The sequence below is a fragment of the Ursus americanus genome, chromosome 16, assembly GCF_024610735.1.
Source record: "Ursus americanus isolate L20-20 chromosome 16, mUrsAme1.1.p, whole genome shotgun sequence".
Taxonomy (NCBI): Eukaryota; Metazoa; Chordata; class Mammalia; order Carnivora; family Ursidae; genus Ursus; species Ursus americanus.
The window spans coordinates 12,253,812-12,277,911 of NC_142142.1; the positions used below are offsets into that span (position 1 = coordinate 12,253,812).

At 36.7% G+C, this 24,100-nt stretch overlaps 1 protein-coding gene across 2 annotated transcripts in view; it reads right to left on the reverse strand.

Annotated features, from left to right (window-relative positions):
- RSF1 (remodeling and spacing factor 1) overlaps window positions 1-24,100 on the reverse strand; it is a 140,509-nt gene that overhangs the window by 88,624 nt on the left and 27,785 nt on the right. For both annotated transcript variants that reach the window (XM_045816177.2, XM_045816176.2), the window contains exon 2: window positions 10,546-10,637. In XM_045816177.2, coding sequence (XP_045672133.1) covers window positions 10,546-10,637 — 92 coding nt within the window. The remainder of the gene's footprint in view (window positions 1-10,545; window positions 10,638-24,100) is intronic.

Here is a 24,100-nt window from a genome sequence, read left to right on the forward strand (position 1 = left end):
TTGGATAGTTCAGACATTTTAACAATATCTGTTCTTCCAATCCATGAGCCTGGAATGTCTTTCCATTTCTGTATCATCTTCGATTTCTTTCATCAGTGTTTTAAAGTTTTCAGAGTACAAGTATTTTACCTCTTTGGGTAGGTTTATTCCTCGGTATATTACTATTTTTGGTACAACTGTAAAATGGGATTGTTTTTTAATTTCTCTTTCTACTGCTTCATTATTGGTATGTAAAATTGCAACAGATTTCTGTACATTGATTTTGTATCCTGAAAATATATGGAATTCGTTTATCAGTTCTAGCAGTTTTTTGGTGTAAGTTTTCAGGTTTTCTACATATAGTATCACGTCATCTGCAAATAATGGAAGTTTGATTTCTTTCTAAACCAATCTGGATTCCTTTTATTTCTATTTGTTGTCTGATTGCTGTAGCTAGGACTTCCAGCACTGTGTTGAATAAAAGTGGTGAGAGTGGAAATCTGTGCCTTGTTTCTGACCTTAGGGGAAAAGCTCACAGTTTTTCCCCACTGAGGATGGTGTTAGCTATGGGTCTTTCACATATGGCCTTTATTATGTTGAGGTATGTTCCCTCCAAAATTCTGTGGAAGGTTTCTATAATGAATGGATATTGTATTTCTCAAATGCTTTTTCTGTGTCTATTGAAATGACAATATGGTTTTTATCCTTTGTTTTATGGTTTTTATCCTCTTATTGGTGTAATGTATCATGCTGATTGATTAGCAAATACTGAACCACACTGGCAACCCAGGAATAAATCCCATTAGATCATGGTGAATGGTTTTTTTAGTGTATTGTTGAATTTGGTTTCCTAATATTTTATTGAGGATTTTTGTGTCTATGTTCATCAGGGATATTGGCCTGTAGTTCTCTTTTTTAGCAGTGTCTTTATCTGGTTTTGGTATCAGGATACTGGTGGCCTCAAAGAATGAATTTGGAAGTTTTCCTTCCTTTTCTATTTTTTGGAATAGTTTGAGAAGAATAGGTATTAACTCTTCCTGAAATGTTTGGCAGAATTCACCTGTGAAGACATCTGGTCCTGGACTTTGTTTGTTGGGGGGGTTTGGTTACTGATTCCATCTCATTGCTGGTAACTGGTCTGTTCAAAATTTGTTCTTCTACCTGTTTCAGTTTTGGTAGTTTACATGTTTCTAGGAACTCAGCCATTTCTCCTAGGTTGTCCAGTTTGTTGGCATATAGTTTTTCATAATATTCTCTTATAATTGTAAATCTATGGTGTTGACCATTATTTCTCCTCTCACCTTTATGATTTCGAATCCTTTCTCTTTTTTTCTTGGTAAGTCTGGAGAGAGGTTTATCAATCATTGATTTGTTTTCAAAGATCCAGCTCCCGGTTTCATTAATCTGTTCCTTTGGTTTTTTAGTTTCTATATCATTTCTTTCTGCTCTAACCTTTATTATTTCCTTCCTTCTACTGGTTTTAGGTTTCATTTGTTGTTCTTTTTTCTAGCTCTCTTAAGTGGAAGGTTAGGTTGTTTGAGTTTTTTCTTGCTTCTTAACATAGATCTATACCGTTATAAACTTTCCGCTTAGAACCTCTTTTGCTGCAACCTACAGGTTTGGGACCATTGTGTTTCCATTTTCATTTGTTTCAATGTACTTTTTAACTTCTTCTTTTATTTCCTGGTTGACCCATTCATTGTTCAGGAGCATGTTATTTAACGTCCATGTATTTGTGATCTTTCCAGATTTCTTCTCCTGGTTTATTTCTAATTTCATAGCATTGTGGTCAGAGAAGACACATGGGATGACTTCAATCTTCTTCAACTTGTTGAGACTGGTTTTATGACCCTAATATATACTCTATTCTGAAGAATGATCAGTGCACACTTGAAAAGAATGTATATTCTGATGTTTTAGGATAGAATGTTCTGAATGTATCTGATAAATCCACCTCCTCTAGTGTGTCGTTCAAAGGCACTGTTTCCTTGTTGATGTTCTGTTTGGATGACCTGTCAACTGATGTAAGTGGGGTGTTAAAGTCTCCTAGTATTACTGTATTATTACTACTGATTAGTTCCTTAGGTCAGTTAACTTTTTATGTATTTGGGTGCTCCTATGTGGGGTGCATAAGTATTTACAATTATATCTTCTTGTTGGATTGTGCCTTTGTTTATATCATGTCCTTTATGTCTTGTTACAAAGACTGTTTTAAAGTTTGTTTTGTCTGATATAAATATTGCTACTCAGGCTTTCTTTTGGCATTCATCTGCTTGATAGATGTTTCTCCATTACCTCACTTTCAATCTGTAGGTGTCTTTTGGTGTAAAATGAGTCTCTTGTAGGCAGCATATAGATGGGACTTGTTTTTTAATCCATCCTGTCACCTTATGACTTTCCACTGGACTATTTAATTCATTTAAATTAGAAGCAGTTAGTGATAGATATGGCCATTTTATTGCTTTTTTTGTGGTTGTTTCCAAAGATTTTCTCCGATCCTTTCTTGTCTTTCACATTTTGCTGGTTTTCTTTAGTGATATATTTGGTTTTCTTTTTCTTCATTCTTTGTAGGTTTATTAGTGGTTTCTGATATGCGGTTACCATTAGGTTTCTCTACAACCTCTGTACATATAGGTGCCTACATTAAGCTGATGGTCATTTAAGTTTGAACCCACTTTTTTCTTCTCTCCTCCCTAGATTTTAGGTGTATGTTGCTTTTTTTTTTTTTTTAAGTGGGCTCCATGCCCAGCGTGGAGCCCAAGGTGGGTCTTGAACTCATGACCGTGAGAATAAGACCTGAGCTGAGATCAAGAGTCAGATGCTTAACTGACTGAGCCACCCATTTGTAGGTATATGCTATTATATTTTATAATTTTTTGTGAATATCCTGACTTATTTTTTTACAGAAATATTCATTTTCACTGTTTTTGTTTCTCCCCTTTACATTCAAAGAGTCCCCTTTAATATTTCTCACAGGGCTGGTTTAGTGGTCATGAACTCCTTTACTTTTTTTTTTTTTTTACGATTTTTTTTTTATTTTTAGGGGGGAGGGAGGGAGAGAGAGAGAGAGAGAGAGAGAGGGAGAGAGAGAGGGAGAGAGAGAGGACATGTGTGTCGGGGGGAGGGGAAGAGGGAGAAACAGAGCCCCATGCGGGACTTGATCCCAGGACCCTGGGATCATGACCTGAGCCAAAGGCAGACACTTAACTCACTGAGCCACCCAGGCACCCATGAACTCCTTTACTTTTTATTTGTCTGAGAAACTCTTCATCCCTCCTTCTATTTTGAATGATAGCCTTGCTGGATAGAGTATTCTTGGATGCAGATTTTTCCAATTCAGCACTTTGAATGAATATATCATGCCACTCCCTTCTGACTTGCAAAGACTCTGCTGAAAAATCTCCTGCTAGCCTTATGGGTTTTCCCTTGTAAGTTACTGCCTACCTTTGTCTTGCTGCTTTTACGATTTTTTCTTCATCACTATACTTGACAGATTTAATTACAATATGTCTTGGTTTGGGACCGCTTTTGTTGATTTTGATGGAATTCTCTGTGCCTCCTGGATCTTGATGTCTGTTTCCTTCCCCAGATTAGGGAAGTTTTCATCTATCATTTCTTCAAATAAATTTTCTGCCCTCTTTTCTCTCTCCTTCTCTGGGACTCCTATAATAGAATGTTATTATGCTTGATAAGTCACTGAGTTTCCTAAGTCTATTCTTTTATGTAATTCTTTTTTCTCTCTTCTGCTCAGTTTGATTACTTTCCATCACTTTGTCTTCTAGGTCACTAATTTCTTCCTCTGCTTCTTCCATCCTGCTATGCATTCCATCAAGCGTGTTTCTGACTTCATTTTTTAAGCCCTTTATCTCTTCTATGTTATCCCATATCTCTATGTTAGGGGTCTCACTCATGTCTTCCACTCTTTTCTCAAGTCCAGTAAGTATCACTGTGATCACTGCTTTAAATTCTCTATTAGGCATATTACTTATACCTGTTTTGTTTGTATCTCTGGCCGTGTCTTGTCCTGTTCTTTCATTTGGGGTAAATTACTCCGTCTCCTCATTTTGTCTGCCTCTCTGTGTCTGTTTCTGAGTGTTAAGAAAGTCAGCTATGGGGGCGCCTGGGTGGCACAGTGGCTAAGCTTCTGCCTTCGGCTCAGGGCGTGATCCCGGCACTACGGGATCGAGCCCCACATCAGGCTCCTCCGCTGTGAGCCTGCTTCTTCCTCTCCCACTCCCCCTGCTTGTGTTCCCTCTCTCACTGGCTGTCTCTATTTCTGTCAAATAAATAAATAAAATATTAAAAAAAAAAAGAAAGAAAGAAAGTCAGCTATGTCTTCTGCTCTTGAAAGTAGTGACTTTACGAAGAGGAGGTCCTGCAGTACCCTGCAGTGCAATGTCCCCTATTCCCCAGAAAATGGCACTTTAGGAGAATATCTTATGTGTGTTCCTTATTGATATCATTTTCATAACTAATAATGCTGAGCATATTTTAATATGTTAATCGGATATTATGGTATTCCATTTTGTAAAGCACTTTATCAAATTTTGATTTCCAACAAAAGTAGGACTTGAGATGAGTTCAAACAGTTTATCTGGAAAGTGATCCAAGGAAGACCTCAAAGAGCAAATATACAAATCCAAACAATCACAGGACTTCTTTCATATTAGTGACCAGCCACAATATCAATCTGGAGTACTCTGCTTCTTTCTTTTGTGTCTCTTTGCCCTCTTCGTACCAGGGCCAGTTTCAGACTTCACCTAGAAAACTTCAACCAATGGACATCAGGGAGAACATGGCTTGGGATGTGCTGAGCATTAGGCACAACTCAGAGAATGGCAGACTTGATATTCATTGTGTTCACCAGCGAGGTTCTGAGGTCATATGTCATGAAAGGAACACAGAACTAATACAAAGCGGAAAAGGGAGGATGGGTGAAAGCTAAAGGGAAATAAAGAATTAAGGAAGAGTTTATTGTTCTTTAATAAAATAGTAGAGACTTCAGCATTCAGAAGGGGTAAGGGAAAAATATCTATTTGTACTTAGGTGTGTGTTGTGCATAAATTTTATTTATAGGGTAGCAAAAGTCTTAAACATCAGAAATCTCAGAAAAGACAGTAAATATGAAATTAGCAAACCTTGCTAAATTCCTAAGTAGAAAAATTATTTTTTAATATTGAAGGACCTTTTATACAACCACACACACACATATACATCTACACACATGTTAAGTAAGGCCATAAAACAAGTGTCAACAAAATTAACTGGATCAAAATCACACAAAGTATGTTCTACATAATGGTATGAAATTAGAAACTAGTAACAGGAAAAGGAATTAGCAAAATTTACATGTTTGTGGAAATTAAACAACATACAACTAAATAATAGGTCAAAGAAGAAACCACAAGAGAAATGGGAAAACAGTTGAGATGAAAGAAAATTAAATATAACATACCAATTTATGGAATGAAGCTAAAGCAAGGAGTAAAGATGGAATATAACAGCTGAAAATGTCTATGTTAAATAGAAGAGAAAGATCTCAAATCAATAACCTAAACTTCCACCTTAATACCAGAAAAGAGCAAACTAAACTCAATGGAAATGAAAGGAAAATAGAAAAACAATAGGGAAATTCAATAAAACCATAAAGTGGTTTTTAAAAGATCAACAAAATTGATAAACCTATAGCTATGCTGACCAAGAAAAAAAAGAACACACAGAACTAGTAAAATAAGGAAAGATGGGATATTACGACTATTTATACATAAATAAGATTACAAATGAATACTATGAACAACTAAATGCCAATAAGCTAGATAAGCTAGATAAAATGAACAATTTCCTAGGGAGACACAAGCTACTGAAATTGACTCAAGCAGAAATACAAATCTGAACTTAAAGAAGAGACTGAGTAAACAAACAAAAACAAAACTTCCAACAAAGAAAATCCCAAGCCCAGATGGCTTCACTGCTAGATTCTAATAAATGTTTAAAGAATTAACATTAATACTTCATGAACACTTACCAAAAATAGAGGAAATAATTTGCAACTAATTCTGTGAGGCCACAGACATCTCAAGAAAACAACACATCAGTACCCCTTATGAATATAGAAACAAAAATCCTCAATAATAAATAAGCAAACCAAATCTAGCAACATATAGAAAGGTTTGTGAACCATGACCAAATGAGATTGACTGCAGGGGAAATAAAGGGGAAAAAAGGTTACCCCAACAGATGCAGAAAAAACTGACAAAATCTAACACCTTTCATGATAAAAATACTCAACATACTAGGAAGAGACCTTTCTCAACCTGATAAAGAACATCTGTGAAAACCACAAATCTAGTATCATACTAAATCTTAAAATATTGAAAAACTCCTCTTAGGATCAGAAACGTGATGGCTGCTCTCATCATTTCTACACAACAGTGTACCAGAGGTTCTAGTGAGAGCAATTATGCCAGAAAAAGTAACAAAGGGTCTCCAGATTGCAAGAGAGGAAGTAAAACTATCTAGATTTGCAGATGACATCATCTTATATATAGAAGATCTTAAAAATCCACAATAAAACTATTTGAGCTAATAATCAAGTTTAGCAAAGTTGCAAGATACAAGATTAATATACAGAAATCAGTTGTAATTCTAACATTAGCAATGAATGATACAAAAATGAAATTAAGAAAACAATTACATTTATAACAGCACCAAAACGAAGAAAATACTAAGGAATTGAACAAATTAAGTGTAAAACTGTACTCAGTAAACTATAAAATGTTCCTGAAAGGAATTATAGACCTAAATATTTTTAAAGACATCCTATTTTCATGGATCAGAAGATTTATTTTTAAGAAGCTAATACTCCCCAAATTTATCTACAGATTATACCTAACCCTTTCTAAATCACAGCTAGCATTTTTGGAGAAATAAACAAGTTGATATTCAAACTCATTAAGAAAATGCATGGGAAGCAGAATAGCCAAAACAATCTTGAAAAAGAACAATTTCAAAATTTATCACAAAGCTATAGTAATCAAGACAGTATGGTTCTGGCATAAATGATGACATATAATAAGACAATAGAGGGATGCCTGGGTGGCTCAGTCAGTTAAGCACCAGCCTTCAGCTCAGGTCATGATCCCAGGGTCCTGGAGTTGAGCCCTGCATTGGGAGCCTGCTTCTCCCTCTCCCTCTGTCATTCCCCCAACTTGCGCTCTCTGGCTCTATCTTTCTGTCAAATAAATAAATAAAATCCTAAAAAAAAAAAAGACGATAGAATAAAGACTTCAGAAATAAACTGTTATATTTATGGTCAACTGACTTTCTACAAGGATGTCAAGGTAATCAAATATGGGAAAGAATGGTCTTTTCAAAAAAGGTAATGCAACAACTGGGTATCCACATCCAAAGGATGTAGCTGAACCCCTATCTTATAGACTATACAAAAATTAACTTAAAAGAGATCATAGATCTAAACATAAAATCTAAACGTACAGAACTGTTAGTATAGATTATAGAATTATATCTTCATGATCTTGGGTTGGGCAATAGCTTCTTAGTTAGACACCAAAGCCCTAGCCACAAAAGAAAAAAAAATATATTGGATTTCATCAAAATTAAAACTTTTGTGTATGAAGAACATTATGTAGAAAGTAAAAAGACGAAACACAAAACGGGAGAAAATGTATGCAAAATCATGTACCTGGTGAGGGTCTAGTATGCACAATATATAAAGAGCTCTTTTTTTTTTTTTTAAAGATTTGATTTTATTTATTCGACAGAGATAGAGACAGCCAGCGAGAGAGGGAAACAAGCAGGGGGAGTGGGAGAGGAAGAAGCAGGCTCATAGCGGAGGAGCCTGATGTGGGGCTCGATCCCAGAACGCCGGGATCACGCCCTGAGCCGAAGGCAGACGCCTAACCGCTGTGCCACCCAGGCGCCCCTATATAAAGAGCTCTTAAAACTCAAGAACAAAAAGACAAACAACCAACTAAACAATGGACGATAGGAGTAGGCATTTTTCCACATTTTCTCAAAGATACACAACAGCCAAAAAGCATATGAAAAGAATGCTCAACATCATTTAGTCATAAGGAAAATGCAAATCAAAACTACGAGAACACTTTACACTCACTAGGATGGTTAAAATCAATCCATCAATCATAAGTGTTGGTGAGGAAGGATGTGGAAAAGTTGGAACCCTCATAAATTCTTAGTGGTAATGTAAAATGCTGCAGCTCTGGAAAACAGTCTGGTAGTTCCTCAAACAGTTAAACACAGAATTACCATATGACCCAGCAATTCCACTCTAGATATAAGAAATAAATCACGTCTTTTTTTTTTAAATAATAATTTTTTATTATGTTAGTCACCATACAGTACATCCCTAGTTTTTGATGTAAAGTTCCATGATTCATTACTTGCGTATAACACCCAGTGCACCATGCAATACGTGCCCTCCTTAATACCCATCACCAGCCTATCCCATTCCCCCACCCCCTCCCCTCTGAAGCCCTCAGTTTGTTTCCCAGAGTCCATGTCTCTCATGTTTACCCCCCCTTTCTTCTTCCCTTTCTTCTCCTACCGATCTTCCTACTTCTTATGTTCCATAAATGAGTGAAACCATATGATAATTGCCTTTCTCTGCCTGACTTATTTCGCTTAGCATTATCTCCTCCAGTCCATTACAGATAAAAGATGAGTATCCAAGATCTACAAAGAACTTCTCAAACTCAATACACAGGAAACAAATAATCAAATCAAAAAATGGGCAGAAGATATGAACAGACACTTTTCCAATGAAGACATACAAATGGCTAACAGACACATGAAAAAATGTTCAAAATCATTAGCCATCAGGGAAATTCAAATCAAAACCACATTGAGATACCACCTTATGCCAGTCAGAATGACAGAAACTGACAAGGCAGGAAACAACAAATGTTGGAGAGGATGTGGAGAAAGGGGATCCCTCTTACACTGTTGGTGGGAATGCAAGTTAGTACAGCCACTTTGGAAAACAGTGTGGAGGTCCCTTAAGAAGTTAAAAATTGAGCTACCCTATGATCCAGCAATTGCACTACTGGGTATTTACCCCAAAGATACAGACGTAGTGAAGAGAAGGGCCATATGCACCCCAATGTTCATAGCAGCATTGTCCACAACAGCTAAACTGTGCAAGGAGGCGAGATGCCCTTCAACAGATGACTGGATTAAGAAGATGTGGTCCATATATACAATGGAATATTACTCAGCCATCAAAAAGAACGATTTCACAACATCTGCGGCAACATAAATCACACGTCTACCCAAAACCTCTATGTAAGTATTCATAGCAGCACTTTTCGTAACAGCCAAAAGATGGAAACAAGCCAAATATCATGAACCGGTAAGCTGATAAATAAAAAGTGGTATATGCATATGATGGAACATTATTCAGGCATAAAAAGGAACAAAGTGCTGGGGTGCCTGGGTGGCTCAGTCGGTTACGCATCAACTTTTGATCTCAGCTCAGGTCTCAAACTCAGTCATGAGTTCAAGCCCTACATTGGGCTCCATGCTGGGCGTGGAGCCTACTTTAAAAAAAAAAAAAAAAGGGGAACAAAGTACTGAACCTTTCTAAATTCCTGACCCAGAGAATCAGTGAGCTGATTAAATTGATTACTGTTTCATGTCACTTAATTTGGAATGGTATATATAATACAGCAAAGATAACTGGAAAAGCACATGTGATTTTTATAGTAAAAACAAGCAACTCTTGCTCCCTGATGGTTCCTGTTTTCATAGTGCTCTAAAGTCATATACGCAACTCCCTCCAAAAGAAAGCAGATATGAAAATACATGGGTATATAAACACATATTTTTTAAAACATAAGAAAAGTACAAAGTTTTCAAAATACCAAAAAAATCACCTAACATTCATTAGTATGTTATAGAATTCAAAATACTCCCAAAAGGTATCTTTGAGGTAGGTACATAAATCAGCTTAGGCTTCCAAAAACTGTAGTTTTCAAAGTTTAGATGCAATTTCAGAAAATTTTTCCTAAATGGTCTTGCCTGTAATAGGGTTTATCATAAAGCAACACTGTTCTGATTGCCCAGGTTGTTCTCACTAGATAGGTTTGGCCTTATAGGTAACTTTGAAGTCTCCGATACTTGACTTAAAGGTGTTAGGACATTCTACCTTTTAAGTAACAGACAAAGCCTGGTTCTGTCTATGCATATGGCGTGATCTCAAGGAAAAAGGACAACTTTCTTTGCCTTATCTATGTCTTACTTGATTTGATCAGGATGATTTTAAAGATTTAATGAGAGAAGACATGAAGAGTTCTGGGCACAGTGTTAGGCACAAGAGAGACAGAACGCCTCTGAAACCTAACCTTACGACTAAAGACCGGCTTAGTAGCTACAGAAGAGAATCACAGACTAATAGCAATTATCTGGATTTCTAAGCCATATTTTGCAATCTTTAGTAGACCATTTTAAAAGTTAAGCATATTAAGAACCACATCAATTTATGCTAAAGTAATATTTCAGTAACAGAGAAGGTTAATTCTTAATATTTACCTTGATCAAATATTTTTCCCATCTGTCTGCTGTAACAGATTTGCCAATCTTCCTCATCAACTTCAAATGGAGCTCCACCAATTCTTTTGGTACTTAAAAAAACAAAAAAAATACTGTTAGCCAGCAGAATAAAACGTTTATAAACATTTAAGATAAAAAAAAAAAAAAGAACTTTCCCAGGACACCTGGGTGGCTCAGTTGGTTAAGGGTCACGTCATGATCCCAGGGATCCTGGGATTGAATACCACATCCTAGGATCCAGTACCTGCTTCTCCCTCTCCCTTTTCCTGCTGCTCCCCTTCCTTGTGCTCTCTCTCTGACAAATAAATAAATAAAATCTTAAAAATAAAAAGGAAGAAAGAAAGAAAGAAAGAAAGAAAGAAAGAAAGAAAGAAAGAAAGAAAGAAAGAGAGAGAAAGAAAGAAAGAACTTACCCCAACCCTGAATACATTTTCAAAATAGATGATGTTGATTTTAGCTATCTTTTAGACCCCGAATCAGAAAAGACTAAACTAGGGCAAGAAATAACTGAAAACCACTATCTTAAAGATGAGAAGGAATATTCATTCACATTCTCTTTCAAAGTATTATCAAGTAAGAATGAACCTGAGGGGCGCCTGGGTGGCTCAGTTGGTTAAGTGTCTGCTTTTGACTCAGGTCACAATCCTGGGGTCCTGGGTTGGAGCCCCTTGTCAGGCTCTCTATCTGCTCAGTGGGAAGCCTGCTTCTCCCTCTCCCTGTGACCCTCCATCCTGTTCGAGCTCTCGCTCGCTCTCAAATGAAGAAATAAAAAATCTAAAAAAAAAAAAAAAAAAAAAGAATACACTTGAATGTAAACTGCAGATTTCTGAGCGATAATGATGTGTCAATGTATGTTCATCAATTGTAACAAATGTACTTCTGTGTTGCCAGGGTGTGGATAGTGGGGGGTTTCTATGTGCTGGGGAAGAGAGAATGTGAATTCTCTGTACTTTGTGCTATTTCTGTGAATCTAAAACTGCTCTATAAAATAAAGCCTATAAAAAAAAATACCATCAAGTAAAAGCCCTGAACCATACAACTAAAATTTCTAACAGTATTTATTTCTCATAACACATATTTGGACAATTTACTGAGATTGCAGACCAAGACATAGATCCATAGAATTAGAAAAGAATCAAGGAATATAAATTCCAAGTTGATGGATATCTCAGAAATAGAGTCTAATGATTTTCGAACTATTTCCCAAAACTACTCTTTCAATCTATATCTTCTCTAAGTGCTAAAGTCCTTTATAGCATCCCTAAGGATCTTTATTTGAAAACCTCTAGGGACAGAAAACTGACTTATCTTCTGAAGTTCTAGTCATTAGAAAATTAGCCTTATAATGGTCAAAATCTGCCTTCCTACACCTTCGTTCCCTGGTTCTTATTATAATATTTCCTTCAAAATTCAAAATTTCCTTCAAATATTTGAAGATTGTTTTATCTTCCCTCAGGTTTTCTCTTCTAACTGTAAACAACCAGAGTTCCATATATCCCTTGGGCATGATCTGATTAGGTTAATTATATGAGTTAGACTCAAGGGAAATAAAGGAAACACATATATGCCTATCGAATTTAGCATTTCCCAAATACCAAATACCACTAGTAACCCAGGAGAAATTGGAGGTATACTCTCTAAAAAGGTTCTATAATCAAGTACATTAGAAAAATACTGGATCCCAAAAAAAAGTTGTTGTTGTTGCTGTTGTTGTTGTTTTACTGCAGGAGTTCTTGACATCTTTATTGATTAATCTTATGTGCATTGTGAATATCCAAGAAAAGGATATAATCTGCACATTCCCTAATATGTTTCATCATGGAATTTTTTCGTGTGAAACATACACTATCTTATCTTAGGAATCAAGTGCTCTAAAGAACAGGTTGGGAAATGATGGACTAATTTTCAGTCATTCTTTCAGACTCTTCATTCTCCACTAAAGCTAATTTTAACTTGAAATGACCCTGAAGTATAAAAACATTCACCCATTCAACAAATTTCTGTGGGGCCACTACCAATACATGAGAAAAAGCCTCCATCTTTAATGAGTCTTCTTAGGGGGTTAGATAGTGGGTGGGTTGGAGGTGGGGGTCGGGGAGAAGCACAGGAGGAGTGGTTATAGACAAGTAGATGAACTATTATACTAAGCCCAAACCTAAGTTTGGGATTGAGGGTGGAGCAGAGAAAAGGGGGGGAAACGACATTACGTACAGAAGTAACAGCAAATGCAAAAGACTAAAAAATAAAATGATCACGGAAGTGGAGGCATGGGCACAAAAAAAAGGTCATGATCATGAAGAGCGGAATCATTGAACTTTACATCAAAAACCAGGGATGTACTGTATGGTGACTAACATAATATAATAAAAAAATGTTATTATAGTAAAAAAAAAAATCACTATGTTACACACCTGAAACTAATGTAACATTGTATGTTAACTATACTCAAATAAAAAAAGCTTTTTAAATTAATGTAATTTAATTTAAAAATAAACTGTGGTACAATTAAAAAAAAAAATGTCCAGGCCAAGAAGTTTACATTTTATTTAAAAGTTTTGGCAAGAGAGTGCTCTCTGCATTTTAGAAAGCAACTGAATTGCAGGAAAACAGACAGCTTTTATTTGCTTGCCTGTTTTAGGAGGTAGGAAGATGGGAGTAACCTGAACTTAGGTAGAGGTGGTACAGGCAGAAGTGGGCAGATCTGAGAAATGTTTAGGAAACAAGTAATAGAATTTTGTGATTCACTGGTTGTGCAAAGCTATAGAGAAAGTCAAGAAAACCTTAGACACTGGCTAGGCAACTGAGCAGATGTCAAGACAACACAGTAGGAAAAAAAAGACCAGAGCTCAGTTGTCAGCTCTACCACTTAATACGAGGTGACTAGGATTTTGGTGAAGTTCTTTAAACACTGAATGTCAGACTCCTCATCTGTAAAGGGCTACATTAGCTATCTTACAGTTTTAAAAGTATAAAAACAAACATTACATAAAGCTAAAACATCTTTATTTTTACTTCTATTGTGATCCTTGAGGAACCAAGGACTGTTTCGATTTTTCCTTTTCTGCCTTCCCCAAACACAATAGTCTTGATGATTCTGCCGTCATACATCTCAACCCTGCTCCCACTTTCCCCCAATTTCTCCAGGATATCACACTACCGTCTCACGTCAGAAAAATAGCTATGATAATCTCTTATAACCAAAAAAAAACTTGCAAAAATACTGTTTTCATAACACTTCTCATTCACTGACACCTTTTCTGGCTCCTAAATTCCTATATTAAACTCATCCAAATTTCTTATCGTAGCCTCAGAGTCTCATAAATCAGTCTCAACCGAACTCTCCAATCCTCCTCTCTCATTTTTAGACTGAAATCCTTGATTCAAATCATTCTGGCCTGTTCACATACCCAGACCACTACCTATCTGGGCTTTATTTAAGCCCTCCAGCTTACTGTTTTCTCCCCACTTGAATCATATTTCTCTTTCAGTGTCTCATCAATAAAAGGCCCTAAGTCTCTGTGATAGCCTTCCAAGGATTCCAGCAACATGTTTGTCCTTGGAAGGACCAAAATATTCACACTGCCTGTATCACTCCCTTAGCAGTTCACTAAAGCTTATATCAATGTTTTATACATATCTTCCATATCATAGATATATAAAATCACAAAAAACATTTTGATATAATTGGTACTATTTCTAAAAATCTAACAGGATAGAAATAAATATACGCCAAAAAAATGGTTTTTGGCCCACTTGACAAATATAATCCTTGTTGATTTAGGCATGTAGAAATAAATAAATTATTTATTACCTGATTTCCTTATTAGAGCATTGGCTCTTGCACAGCACTAACAAATATAAGATGAGCCACACAATTTCAAATTTTCTAGTAGTTCATTCATAAAAATGAGATCAAAATTAACTTTAATTAGGTATTTTATTTAACATTATATATCCCAATGTTATTTCAATATACACTGAGGATTTAAAATACCAGATATTTTACATACTTTTTACTTGATATGTTTTTTTTAAATTGTGGTATAATTGACATATAACATTATATTATTTTCAACTGTACAACATAGTGATCCAATATTTGTATACACTGAAAAATGTTCACCACAATAAATCTAATTATCATCTACTGCCTTACATGCCTATAAAAAATTTCTGATAAGAATTTTTAAGATTTACTCTTTGCAACTTTTTTTTTTTTAAGATTTTATTTATTTGACAGAGAGAGAGAGAGAGACAGCACAAGCAGGGGGAGTGGCAGAGGGAGAGGGAGAAGCAGGCTCCCCACTGAGCAGGGAGCCTAATGTGGGATTCGATCCCTGGAACCTGAGATCATGACCTTAGCCTAAAGGCAGACGCTTAACCAACTGAGCCACCCAGGCACCCCTCTTAGCAACTTTCTAACAGGCAATACAGTATTACTAAATGTAGCCACCATGACGTACATTATATTCCCATGACTTATTAATTTTATAGCTAGAAGTCTGTACCTTTTGACCCCCTTCACTCAATTTACATCTTATTTTTTGGACTAAGTATTCAAAACATAGTGTGTATTTTATACTTACAGCACATCTCATTTCACACTAGCCGTATTCAAGTGCTCAAGAGCCACTTATGGCTAGTGGTTACTGTAGTGGATCATACAGAGGTGGCATATTTAAAACTAAAATTTATAACCCACTATTTGCTAATAATTTACTTACATTTTTGAGATATAACTGACATATTAATTTCAGGTATGCAACATAATCAACATGTGTATATATTGCAAAATAATCACCATAATAGGTCTAAGTTAACATCTGATTTGCTTATATTTTTTGCTACAAATAGAACTGACACTCTGGGTGTCATACACAACTGATGGATTGTTGAACACTACATCTGAAACTAGTGCTGTACTACAGGTTAGCTAATTGAAAAACAAACAAATAGAACTGACAAGCTGAGCACCTTTATGGATATTAATAGCTCTTAAAATTTTGCCAGTTGATAAGCAGGCAAAAACTTCAAAAGAAAAATTAAGCAACATCATAAACTGAAAATATTAAAATTCCCATACTCTGTATTCTCTAAACATGTTGTCTATTCAACAGACCATTCCATGATGATGGAAAGAGTCTATATCTGCACTTTCCAATATAGTAGCCATCTATATGTGACTACAGCAACAGCTGATCGGTGGCTAATAAAACTGACGGACTACACTTTTGGTTTTTTTTTTTTTAAAGATTTTACTTATTTATTTGACAGAGAGTGAGCAAGCACAAGCAGGGATAATGGCAGGCAGAGGGAGAGGGAGAAACAGGCAGAGGGAGATGGAGAAGCAGGCTCCCCACGGAGCAGGACCCTGGGATCACGACCTCAGATGAAGGCAGACGCCCAACTTACTGAGCTACTCAGGTGCCCCTACACCTTAAATTTTTTTAAATGAAATTTAAATATACACACATGGTAAGTGGCTATGACTCTGGACAGTGCAGCTATAAATTATCGATCATATTCTTAAAACACATGATCGTTTTCTAAAAAACACAGTGACAATCTGTGAACTCACTTATTTATCACCTGGAACATTTTCTAAACAGTCTCACTGCTGAAATATTAGGTAATTAACTTCCTTCTATAATCTGTTAACCAACTCTATGTCATTCTGAAAAATACGGGTTTTGTCATAATTGAACTAAAACCTCTACCTTTCACATCATAGTTTGATATATAACCTTTAACTGACCCATTTCTTTCACAAGGCCTGAGGAGGTGAAAGATTCTGAAGCAGAAGAAAAGGTCAGGGCCGTGTGAATTCATGAAGGCCCTGCCAAGATGATGTAGGCATGAAGTGGCAAAAACTGGTGGAACCCCAGACCATATTACTGAACCAATCACCCAAATATGTTCTATATTTGGACATTTTTCTAAGGCATCTTTCCAGCACCAAGCCTTAATAATGCTGCTGCTTCTACAATTCTAGTCTTACTACTTATAATTCTGCTTTCTAAATGGTCGAAATTTACAGCAGCTCATAACTACATGTTAGAATTCTTTTCAGTTCTCAATAAAGTCTTTTACTCAAACGTCCTCTATACTTGTAAGCAAAGATACACTTTGTCACAAAAATGGTTGATTTCGTATTAGGTCATTGATCAAAGAACAGTGATTTCAGATACAATGATTAAAAGTTAATGTTACAATAAACTTTTTACTTCCTGCCCAGTTTGTCCAAACTCTGTTGAGGGAGCACAGCTTTAGCAATTATGAGACTATTCCCACAGACCACTTGATCCTTGAAATAATTATTATATATTTATATACCTTATCTTCAAATAATTCACTTAATCAATCATTCTTAAATTTTCTGAAAAGCAAATAGCTTGAGACAATGAACTGTAACTTAGGCCACTCTCTGAAAAACAATAGTTCAGAGATGCCAAGTGAGTATAATATAAATCACTAAACTCAGCTTATTATCATAATGGGAAAAATAAATCCAAGAAGAGCTGTTATGCAGGCAGATAAACCAAGGGGTATCTGCAGCTCCACTTTAGGTTTGTGAGTTTCTTTTGGAACCATACTGCTATTCCCTTATAGGTGGAGAAACCAAACATGGATCAGATTATTTCAGAACCAAAACTGTGAAAATGTCTCTGCTACAAAGAAAGTAATCAGTGTACCAACCATGCAATTCAGCACTCCTTCCTGAAGGAGAAGGTAGATGTTTCTTTATAGAGAGGAAAGGCCTTTCTCTGGGTAAGATGATGTGAGCCACACTCACATTAGTCAGTTTCTAAAGGGTTTCTTTTTCCTTATACTTAAGGAACAGCACCCTGGCAGAGGAAAATCTGAGATACTTGAAGCAATGGTTTCCAGTACGATACGCCTTCAACTCTAATCAGATGTTATTTTCCTTCTCTCTTTTCTCTCTACTCAATTTAATATCCTTGAAAGACTTAAGGAGTATATAAGGGAGAAGGGAGAGAAAGACCCAAAACAAATTTAAAAATAAAGAAATAGGGGCACTGGGTGGCTCAGTCGGTTAAGCATCTGCCTTCAGCTCAGGTCATGATCTCAGGGTTCTGGGATAGAGCCCTACGTCAGGCTCCCTGCTCAGCAGGGAGTCTACTTCAACCTCGCCTTTTGCCCTTCCCCCACCCACTTGTGCTTGTGCGCGCGCTCTCTCTCAAATAAATATATTAAAAAGAAATAAAGGGTGATGTGATAGTATTTAAGGAGGAGGACTTTTCCCCCAACAAATTCAAACATAGTGAAAAGTCGAAAGACTAGTACACCCTTCATCTAGATGTACCAATTGCTAACATTCTAGGGAATCAATTTACATAAAGTAAAACCATCAGGGAAAGGCTAATAAAGATGAGACCTTGAAGAAGCAGCCAACCAAGCCAAGGAAGAGAAGAACATGCTAGTCACAAGAAATGCCTGTGGAGAGGTCCTGAGGCAGCCAAAAGCTGCTACCAATGTGGTTGGAGAAATGAACAAGGGCCAATCTTATAAAGCCTTGGGATCCATGTAAAGAGTTTAGATTTTATTCTTAGTGTAATGAGAACTTGAGGAAGGAATTTAGGAAAGTTTCATGATCCAAGTTTTTAAAAAGATCATTCTGTGTCTAGGATCTGCTTCAAAATAATCTAGGCAGCAGGGTGGGGGTGTGGGTAGGTGGAGTTACAGATGAAACAAAATCATAAAATTGTACTGAAGGGGGGTGATGGGTATATGGAAGTTCATTATACAAGCTTCTACTTTTCTATGTTTTGCATTTTCCAAAATGTAAAAAGGTAAAGGAGATGTGGAGGTCACTTTGGTTGCTCTGGGAGGAATGAATGAGAGGGAAGCAAACAGGACTAATTAGGAGGCTACAGCCCCATTTTAGGCAAGAGGTAATGATGGCCCCGCCTAAGGCTGCAGCAGTAGAGACGCAGAGAAGTGCCCTCAAGGCAAGTTGCAAAATGTAGAAAGCTTCTAACAAGCACATTCACCAATCTTGATCTCAGGAAATGACAATATATTGGTTTTCTATGTGATCCCAATTAATTTGTTCATTTTAAAAGCAGAAACCACAACCTTTTGTTAAATTATACTCCTAAGTTAGGAAAGAAACATATACACACAGACATTTAATAATAAAGTCAAATAAATCTAGTTGTAACGTCTTATTTCTGATGTTCTTCATCATTTCAAACGTTCACATTTCACTTGAAAGTCTGAACTTAGTATTTCAACTAATACTTAAAAGCTATATTATATGTGTATTATGAAAAACACTAGACAAAATCAGGAGAAAGAGGTACAAACCTCAATTTTCTCGTCCATAAATGGAGTTGATCTAAAGTCCTCCACCTCTAATAGTCAATCCCTATGTCTAGGTACTGAGGCAGGTATTTATTTGCCTAATAATAACACAATAACCATAGGATCTTAGAATTTCTGAACTGAAAGCAATGATCTAATTCACACTTTGACAGACTAGAAAATTTAGTAACTAAGATGTGATGTGGCCTCTCCACCAAGCAGAGGCCAACCAGGAGCCCAAACCTTCCAAGCCCAGGGCTCTTTCTAATGTTTCTTAAAGTATCAAACACATAGAGGAACAGTTCAGAAGACCTAACTTATCAATCAAGCCACCCTTTCTGCACAGCTCCATTTCTGGGTTTTGATCTTGGGTTGCTCCGGTCTATGTACATTAGCTATTTCTAAAATGTAATTCAGCTAGCAGATGCTGTGGCAACAGAGAGTATTACTACTCCTAATCCATTCTTTTTTTTTTTGTAACAACTTCATTGAGATGTAATTCATATATACACTTGAATATATATATATATATATACACACATATATAAATAAAATATAATCCATCCATTTAAAGTATACAAATCAATGGGTTTTCTTATATTACATGATTAACTTTTTATATTGTGGTACAATACAAATAACATAAAACTTGCCATTTTAACCATTTTTAAGTGTACATTCCAATGGCATTAGATTCACAATACTGTGCAACCATCACCATTATTTCCCAATCCATTCTTGCAGTTAAAATTTTAAAATAGTCACCCCATTTCCTAATTGCTTTCTGAAAAACTTACAACTATAAAAATCCACAGTAGTATATACTCTTAGTGAGGGCAATACAGACTCATATAGTCTTAATTATCTTTAAGTCTCACTTTGTAATTATCTACCATCTATCTCCTCTTCCTCCTTTCTCCCATCCTTAGATTTAAGCTCCATGAAGACAAAGACCAGATCAAACTGCCTTTTTCATCACTGCATTCTCAGTACCAAGCACAGTTCCTGACTGACTAAACGATTTGATGAACTGGAATAGACAAGAAAATAGAGAAGGAAAGCAACAGGGAGAGAGAGCAGAAAGTAAAAACAAGAGCTGCTACGGGTGTCAAAGAGAACGGCACCTGGGTGGCTCAGTCGGTTAAGCACCAGACTCTTGATTTCAGCTCAGGTCACGTTCTCAGGGTCCTGAGAGATCAAGCCCTTAAGATTCTCTCTCCTTCTCCCCCTCCCTCTCCTTTCCCTCTTTCTCTCTCTTCAAAAAAAAAAAGAGAGAGAGAGAGAGAAAGAAATTATGTAAACTAACAGTATGCAGCAGAGTTCTGAAGAAGAGGAGACAAAAATGATGGCAAAAGTGGCTTTGGGCTTCAGTTCGCTGTGTGGGTCATCAGGTGATATCACTAACTCAAGACAACTTATTTGCAGTTTATTTTTTCCCCTTTCTCTCCCTTTTGAGGGGAGGAATGGAAGAGGTGAATGCACCCATTGAGCAATATATAGGAGCAAATACAGAAGTCTATTTGTTTAACTGAAGACATATTGGGGCACCTGGGTGGCTCAGTCAGTTGAGCACCTGCCTTCAGCTCAGGTCATGATCCCAGCATCCTGGGATCAAGGCCCCTGTCGGGCTCCTTGCTCAGTCTGCTTCTCCCTCCCTCTGCTCTTGGACTCTTCCTCACTTTCTCTCTATCTCGCTCTCTCCCCCTCCCTCACCTCTCAAATAAATAAAATCTTAAAAAAAAAAAACAAAAAAAACAAAAAAAACCTCTATGGGGGCACCTGGCTGGCTCAGTCAGTAGAGCATGCAACTCTTGATACTGCAATTTTGAGTTCAAGCCCCACACTGGGCATAGAACTTACTTAAACACAAAACAAACAAGCAAAAACTCCTCCATTTCATTGTGAAATACACATTGTCTTTATTCCTTGCTAACAAGTGAACAGTTCACACTTTACCTTCAATCAACATTCATTTAAAAAGCAGAGATAAATAGATGAGTAACACACGATGTCATCCTAAAGTTTCTTGAAATCTTAGCAGAAATGGGTTCATTGTAATTTCTACAGTTATTTCAGTAAATGAGAAAATGTATATGAACACTTTTATAAACCGTAAAGCAATACAAACCAAGTTACTGTTATTCACCACCAGATGGTGATCATGTCTTATTAAAAGCAAAATGCTGACACCTTATTTGGGGACCAGCCAGGAGACTGCTAAAAATGATCAATAAGTAAACCAGAGGATCTGAATAAAATGTTGGTGACTTTTAAGTAAACTCAACTGAAGCATCAGCAAAACAAGAGCAATAAAAAATAGGTCCTGGGGGCGCCTGGGTGACTTAGTCGGTTAAGCATCTGCCTTCGACACAGGTCATGATCCCAGGGTCCTGGGACTGAGCCCCATGTCAGGCTCTCTGCTCAGCATGGAGTCTGCTTCTCCCTTTCCCTCTGCCTCTGCCTCTACCTGCCACTCTGCCTGCTTGTGCTCGCTCGCTCTCTCTCTCTTGCTCCCTCTCTGTCAAATAACTAAATAAAATCTTTTTTAAAAAATAAGTTTTGCCTGAAGACTTTTAAAGGAACTGATTCATGTGGAACATTTGAGAACGACAATTTAAGGAAAAAACAGTGCACGTGTCTTTTGCAGTCTCATGTTAGTTATTTAACCATTCATACGACCCTGAACTTCTTTAACTTCAAACGGAGATATTTCTACTCAGCAAAGTGGTACCACTGAACATTTCAGAAGAAAACAAAACCAAACCAAGATGCCGAACATCACTAATCATCAGGGAAATGCAAATCAAAACCACCATGAAATATCACCTCACACCTGTCAGAATGGCCAAAATCAAAAACACAAAAAATAACAAGTGTTGGTGAGGATGTGGAGAAAAAGGAACCTTCATGCACTGTTGGTAGGAATGCAAACTGGTGCAGCCACTGTGGAAAACAGTACAGAGGTGTCTCAGGAAAGTAAAAACAGCATTACTATACGATCCAGTAATTCCACTATTGGGTATCTACCCAAAGAAAACAAAACCACTAATTTGAAAAGATTTATGTACTCTTTGTTTATGTTTATTGCAGCATTACTTACAATAGCCAGAAATGGAAGCAACCCAAGTGTCCATCAACAGATGAATGGATGAAGATGTGGTAGATATACAATGGAATTCTACTCAGCCACAAAAAAGAATCAAATCTTGCCATTTGTGACAACATGGATAGGCCTACAGAGTATTATGCCAAGTAAAATACGTCCATCAAAGACAAATACCATATGATTTCATTCATACGTCCAATTTAATGACACAAAACAAACAAAAAGAGACAAAAAACAGATTCTTAAATACAAAGAACAAACTGGTTGTGAGGGGAGGTGGAGAGGATGGGTGACATAGGTGAAGGGGATCAAGAGTATGTTTATTGTGATGAGTACCAAGTAATGTACAGAATTTTTTGAATCACTATATTGTATACCTGAAACTAATATAATACCTCATGCTAATTATACTCAAATATACAAAAAACCAAAAAACTGCATTATGAAATGTTAAAACAAATCCCCAAATAGAGACTAGTATAATACAACCATGAACTCATCAGCCCACTTCAGCAATGATCAACATACGCCCAAGAGACTTTCCCCACCACAATATGCTATTTTAAACCAAATTCCAGGTATAATTTCATCCATAAATACTTCATTGTGTATCTCTAAGGGATAAAAACTCTTTAAAAATAACCATAATACTACTATTACTATGTAAAAATTAGTTCCTTAATGTCATAGAATTTCCGTCAATTTTTAAATATTTTAAATCAATCAAGATATGAAATTATATTGTACTGTTACTGTTACCTCTGTAGCAAATAGATGCTGGCAGCACCTCACCTCTATCCTCACTGCCAGATTCCAATGCTGGCCAACCTGCAGCCACATGCAAGTGTTTTCTGACTAGAGAGCAGGGGAGTTAACCCTTCCTGAGAACAGCCCTAAACCAGTCACTGACAGAAGCTCCACTACCCCTTGGCTGGGATAAATCTGAGATATTACCTACATTCTCTCAGAACTCAACAGGAGGATTCAGCTCCTATTGCTTATAATGTTAACTTACTTAATAACACACCCTGCATTAATTTTCCCCCTCCTAGTCTCACTTTCCCTTCCCTTATCAGTGTTTCCTGGTATTGCTTTTCAAATAAACTACGTGCACTAACATTTTTGTCTCAGGGTCAGCTTGTTGCGGAATCCAATACTAAGACCTCTTAGTTTTGAATGAAAGCTACAGACATCCTAAGAAAAACGTAAACATAAAAAATTTCTGCAAATATGTTCAACAAGTTTACAGACAACACAAAAAGCATAGACATATTCCAGTTTAAAAAACCCTTCCTTGCGGTGCCTGGGTGGCTCAGTCGTAAGCTTCTGCCTTCGGCTCAGGTCATGATCCCTGGGTCCTGGGACTGAGTCCCGCATTGGGCTCCCTGCTCAGCGGGAAGCCTGCTTCTCCCTCTCCCGCCCCCCCCCCACTTGTGTTCCCCTCTCTCACTGTCTCTGTCAAATAAATAATTAAAATCATTAAAAAAAAAAGAGTGGTTTACTGAAGACTGGGTCTCCGGAAAAGCCACAAAATGTTAAATTTACACGAATTTTCATTTACCCATGACTTACAATGGATTTTTTTTTTAACTACTGCTAGCCTCAAACAACAGGTAAGACAAGAAATCTGTGGAGATTTCTTTTGAAAAAGTCCTCTCCATTTAACACATACTCCCCTCCTATCATTCTAGAAAAAAAAGTTCTATGAATTCCGTCTCCATTTTCTTACCTGTCCCATTTGCTCCAAACCCAGCATAATCTGACTTCTATTATTTAAACTAAAATTAAACTAAATAGATGCTTTAGTTTTTTGTCTTAATTTGGCACCATGTGACACTGGTGACCCCATCTTCCCTCTTAAAACCTGGCCATCCTGTGACAACACTTTTCTGATTTCTCCTCTTATTTTTTGTCCCCTTTTAAATTTCATTGCAGACCCTACACTTCTGCCCTCTCCTTGAAAATTGCTTCTGTTTTAGAACTTCATTTCTTTTGTCCCCAAGTTATCTCATCAGCACCTTTCCTTCAGTTTAAATATGCTGTTTCACTGTGCTAGGTATTCAAGTAACAAAAAAACCTAACCACTGTGGCTTCAGGTGTTTA